This window comes from Triticum aestivum, chromosome 7B (assembly GCF_018294505.1).
Source record: "Triticum aestivum cultivar Chinese Spring chromosome 7B, IWGSC CS RefSeq v2.1, whole genome shotgun sequence".
Taxonomy (NCBI): Eukaryota; Viridiplantae; Streptophyta; class Magnoliopsida; order Poales; family Poaceae; genus Triticum; species Triticum aestivum.
Window position 1 is genome coordinate 687,190,136 of NC_057813.1, and position 5,479 is coordinate 687,195,614.

General features: G+C 46.3%; 1 protein-coding gene across 1 annotated transcript; it reads right to left on the reverse strand.

The window, feature by feature from the left end:
* Window positions 1–2,275, reverse strand: LOC123160413 (bidirectional sugar transporter SWEET6a). Its single transcript, XM_044578232.1, has 5 exons — window positions 2,098–2,275; window positions 1,795–2,011; window positions 1,545–1,706; window positions 653–772; window positions 1–532 (listed from the first exon to the last, which is right to left on the reverse strand). The coding sequence occupies exons 1-5, from the start codon at window positions 2,175–2,177 to the stop codon at window positions 371–373; spliced, it is 741 nt and encodes a 246-aa protein (XP_044434167.1). The 5' UTR covers window positions 2,178–2,275; the 3' UTR covers window positions 1–370.
* Between the last annotated feature and the right edge of the window lie 3,204 nt (window positions 2,276–5,479).

Consider the following 5,479-nt stretch of genomic DNA (forward strand, 5'->3'; position numbering starts at 1 on the left):
TCACGTGAAAAGAGCAGCAGTCAGCCAGGAAGCCCGTGTCTCCTTTCCGCCCAGACATGTTTTGCGCGCCAACCAGAGTAGAGATTGAGAGAGCAGGTGACAAGCCTGGTCTCATTCACTATCTGGGACAACTCAGCTACGTATACATTGTTCCATCAGTTTTGCACTAGACAGACGACAATGGTTCACGAAACAAAGGCACACTTAGACGACTCTACCTAACATTAACAAATGGTACTAGCTAGCACCACACTTGTTGAAGCATCATCCGGAAGTCTTAACTGTTCAAAATGTCTTGGGCTAAAATCTCGGCCATTGGTGGGCCGGATTTGATCGCTGGCTGTGGGCTTGCTACTGTTGCAAAGCCGAGTTATCTCTCGACGGTAACGGAGACGTTGCCGCTGCCGCCAGTGTTGTTGTTGACGGCAGTGGGCAGCTCGACGCTCTTCTCCTTCTTCGGCGTCGACTTGTAGTAGCAGGCGTAGAGGATCAGCTGGATGAGGCCGAAAAAAGCACCGAGGCCATTGGGGATCTACACATAATTAAGAAAAAAAGGTATAACGGTTAATTATATCGATGTAAAAAAAAGATGCAGAGTGTAAGTTTGGTTGAGTTGCAACTTCTTGATGAGATGTGTATGTAGTGTACTGACCGTCACGTAGAGATCAAACTTGATGAGCGCATAGGCTGTCCAGCAGCAGCCGTTGAGGAAGTTCACCAGCGATAGGAAGAATGGCATGTACTCCACGCTCTTGGTCCTTATCACTTTACCCTGCAAGCAGGATACAATGTTAGTTAGTACTTTCGTAATTTGTTACAAGCACAAGGCTGAGTCATTAAATGTACATGACCTAGATGATGAGTAAACAAGTTACGACACCAAGCTAGACTGCATGACCCACGGGATTCATGGAACCCCGATGTCAGTGGCCGGTGCAGTATCCTTTTTTGGATTTCGACATCATATCACCTCATAGAGTTGGCAAAAGAGAAGGATCATCAAAAGGCAAAGATTACAACAGCAGGAACATATGATCTATATATCCATGCAATGCATCCCCAAGTTATCGCACACACATTTGTGATGAAGCGCTGGATCACAGGTTTTAGTTAGATCATGAACGTCACTCAACAGCTAGCTAACACAAGAGTTTGGCGGGTGCAACAGAAAGTTGTTTCGCTGGCTAGCCATACGGAATGCAAGTCCACAAGCAGAGGACAATGTTGGTTAGCCACACGTGCATCATTAAGTCTGCCCGTAGTGAGTAGTATCATGCATATGATACTAGTGTATAGTAGTACCTTCTAATGCATAGTATCATATCGTAGTATCTTATATCTAACCTTATTTATTGTCATTCATGACATATAGTAGCATAGTATTTATTATGATACTCAATCCTAGTTGGCATGCATGATACTAGCCATGATACTCTCACTACGCGTGGCCTAACACGCAACTACTGATTGAGTGCAAAATAAAACTCTACAAAATAGCAGAACCTCCACAAGAAATAAAAAGAGTAGAACATCATTTTACGTACCATGATGGTGAGCGGGGAGGCATACATGATGGAGCCAAAGATGACACAGAGGATGCCGACGATCATGGAGCGCTTTTCGTGGGTGTGGGCGCCGAGGAGCACGCCGACCACCACAGCCACCATGAACGCCGCCTCGGCGCCGAGCACGGCGAGCATCTTCAGCTGCACGCGCGCAAGGGCATGCATGGGTTAGGGCCTTAGGGGCAGAATTAAGGAGGAATGACTAAGGGATGTACTATCATATGTGTACCCTCTTGTTGTTGGTGGAGTAGATGAAGAAGATGATGAGGTAGATGCCCTCGATGACGAGCCCGATGCCGTTTATGGTGACGACGAGGATGCTGTTGGGGTGGACGATGGGGAGTCCGTAGAAGACCCAGAGCATGCAGTTGAGCAGCGTCGCCAGGTAGGGGTCCGGCTTGAATTCCTCCACGTCCTTGGCCTTGCAGATCCGCCAGAACGTCGGCCTGCGCGCACACAGGCAACAAATACAAGTCACCAACAACCGCCTTCCATGTACATGGATAGATTAGGTAAGAGGAGGCTGGCTTACGTGGGGGAGAGGAAGAGCCCGAAGGAGATGACATTGCCGATGATGCCGACGATGTTGCGAGCTGCATCGGCGGAGACCATTTTGCTCGCCGGGAAGGAAACGGCTGGCTTGAGGAAGAGGAAGGATGTTCTTGTGAACGGGCTGGGGCGATGAAAGAGGCCGGCCGAGCTTATAGCGTGGCCGGGTTCGCATTCCCCAAGCTATCCCCCAATGGATATGGTTAGGGGTTAACGGTTAGTTAGACTGGGTTTTACTAGTCGTCGTGGCTGGGTAAGATCCGAGTCTAGCTCGTGGGTCAGACTGCCAAGTCATACGTGGGTGTAACGTGCGCGCGTGCATGCCCGGATCGGGAAACCGAGAGAAATGGGGCGGCATGCGTAACCTCCTCTCGTACGCTAGTGTGCCGTGCCCTCATCCGTAGCAATAACGTGGCATTGCAAGACATCGAATAAAGATAGGATAGATGAATGCACAAGGCCCGCTCCAAAAACAAATGCACAAGGATAGGGCGTACTACTATATATGTTGTACGAGTTGGCATAGATGTGCAAAGACAGAAGTAGAAAAAGCAAAGGCAAATAAGCGAGCATGTCGTTTGGTTGTCCAAGAATCTCGATTGTGATAATTTTATTATGCTTGGAGTGTTTTGTACTTTCAATGACATTTTATAATAGACCTATGTCTTTTGCAAAAGAAAAAAGAGGATGTACTAGCAGTGTGACCGACGCACTTGTTGGTATAACAAGCGAATCATCAAAAAAATTGCTTCCATTTACAGGAATTTGGCTGTATTTATTTTCTGAAAAAGGAATTTCGGCTGCTTTTATTCAAGCTAAAACACACTCACTTTGTTACTCAATAATAAAGTCGCCTCTAGAGACTAGAGTGGTCCTTTTGCCCTCTGGGACTACTTAATCCCCTTTGTTAGTTTTTTTGTTGTTGCATCGTTCTTGTTTCCCCCGGTTTTGTAGCACTTTAGCTTGCCCCTACGGTACTCCCCTGGCTTGACCTTTGGGCGATGCTCTATGCGAATTGAGAACCCATGGGACTTTGCATATTCATGATAGTAGTCTTGAGCTTGCAAAAAAAAAATGTGCCAAGCTTAATTTCAGTTCTCGGAGATGGATGCCCCACCATCTCAGATTGCTTTTCATCCCAGTTGGACGCCTGCCACTCATTTGGCACATGCGTTGCCTCTACATCAGAGCATCTCTAGCAAACCCCGTATAAGTGGTCAAACCCGTATAATTTTTGCGTTTTACAGTTTTGGTTGAAAAAAGTGTCCAGAACAGAAACCGTAAAAGTGGTCCAACCCGTAAATTTTTAAGGGCACCAAAAATGCACACCCGAAATCCTTATATTTGGAGGTTGGAAGGCCAAACCTAAGGGGCCCCGTATACCGGTCAAACCTCGTCAGAGTAAACACGCCGCTGCGGAGTTTGCTGGAGTCCGCTCTGAACTCACCGGAATTCATCACCGCACACCGGAAAAGGCCGCTAGACGCTGCAATTGATCGCCGCCGGTTCGAATTGGACCAGGTCGACATCGCCGTGGCCTCCCATGGCATCGTCCTGGCCGCCGGAATCCTCTCGGCGCGGCAGGCAAAGGGGCACGGCTCAGCCGGCACGGCTGGCAATAGAGCAAGGCGCGGAAGGCGGAGGAGACGGGGCGTGGCCGGCGAGGCTGGGCGCGGACAGCGTGGTGACGGGGTGCGGCCGACGGGCGACGGGGCACGACCGGCGGGCGACGGGGAGCGGCCGGCGGGGACGGGACACAGCTGACGGCCGATGGGGTTGGGCGCGCCCAGCGTGGCCGGCGCGGATGGCTGGGGGAAGGGGTTGCAGCGGCCGGACTTGAGGAAGGAGCTCTTTATTCGAGTTTTACAGTTCGTTTTACAGTATCTGTTCGGCCGTAGCTAAACTGAACCCTTAGAATGCATTTTTTGACCCGCATTTCAGTTTTACAGATTGTGATTTTAAGGGGTCTGCTAGAGATGCTCTTATTGCAATGCATGTTTGCACGCTGCTTGCGACAATCTCTTATGACTACTTGGGTTGCGCTAAAACAGCTGGTTGTGCTAGCCTTGTAGTGTGTCTAGTACCGGCATCCTGAGTTGAAACAGGAGGCCTTGCATTTTTCTACAAGCATAATTGTTAGTTTTTTTGCTGTACATGGCAAATATTGTCATCTTTGCTTGGCAAATTATACTATATGTACATGGCAAATGATGTTATTTTTGCATGTCAAGTTTTTTGCAATACCATGTAGTGTAAACCTTTTCTGAAGCTCCCTTATTTTTCCCTTGGCAACTAACATACCATGGCGATGTCAAATTTTTGCAGTACACAGTGGCAAAACGTATTTTTCTACTCTATTCAATGTTTCTTCGTCATGATATCAAGTGCAAGCAAACCCACTGAAAGTTGTATGCGAAGAGCACATACATTGTTTCTAATTTTTACAAAATTAGATGGCAAAACATTCTCTCAATGCCCACTAAAATCCATTGTTGTTAATTTCATTCAATTTATGATGGCAATTTCACTAATATTTCAGAATTTAAAAGATATTATTTGCATAATTCCTTTTTTCATCCAGCTTTTCCTTTGCAAATTGTAACAATATGTTTTCAACAGGAATTCTACATGATCTCAACTATATGATGGGTATTTTCCATTCATGCAATTGTGACGATATGTTCATGGCAATTATTTTCGCATGCAGCTTTTATCGAAAGTCCATTTTCTCACTAGTGAAAGTTGTCACATGCCAGTCCCTGACATCAACTGCTGAAACTCTTTATGTCATGCACGTGCAAGGTAAGTATTTTGTTGTGTTCAGTGCTGAAATTGGCTCTTTATGTTTTCTCGTTTTTTTGTGTTCATCGGCATGAAAAACAAAATCCAATGTAAACATGGGAAATTTGTTTTTTTTACACCCTTTGGCTCTTTACGTTTTCTCCTATACACGTGTATCATATCTTCGTTCACATACTGACTGTCGTAATAGGGGTAGCAGTGGACAAGTTGAATCCAAATCATCCAGTTCTGTCGTATTTCACGATGGCATTCTCCATGGCTGGCTGCTACCCCCTTGTCCATTTTTGTTTTGCAAAATAAGGAAACCCCCTGCAAATCACATTACACATCAAAGAGTGTTTGGGGCTAGTGGCCACAAAAAGCATAGTCTGATTTTTGTACTCATCTCCCCATATAAATTTTCAGTCATATGTGGATGGCACTTTGTTACATTACAACTTGGCTAATACTATCTCTATGTCATGGCATGACGTGCCTAAGAGGAACTCTAGCTCACCCCGAAAAAATAGAGGAGTATCCGGCCGACTAAATTTTAATGGAGTACATTTACTCCACCAAGTTTT

What these genes read in the sequence shown, in the direction of transcription:
- LOC123160413 (XM_044578232.1), bottom strand. Translation starts at nt 2,177, where the DNA reads ATGGTCTCCGCCGATGCAGCTCGCAACATCGTCGGCATCATCGGCAAT. An exon ending in CCTCCCCGCTCACCATCATG is followed by an intron (nt 773 to 1,544) that starts GTACGTAAAATG and finishes TCCTGCTTGCAG; the next exon opens with GGTAAAGTGATAAGGACCAA. An exon ending in AGTTTGATCTCTACGTGACG is followed by an intron (nt 533 to 652) that starts GTCAGTACACTA and finishes AATTATGTGTAG; the next exon opens with ATCCCCAATGGCCTCGGTGC.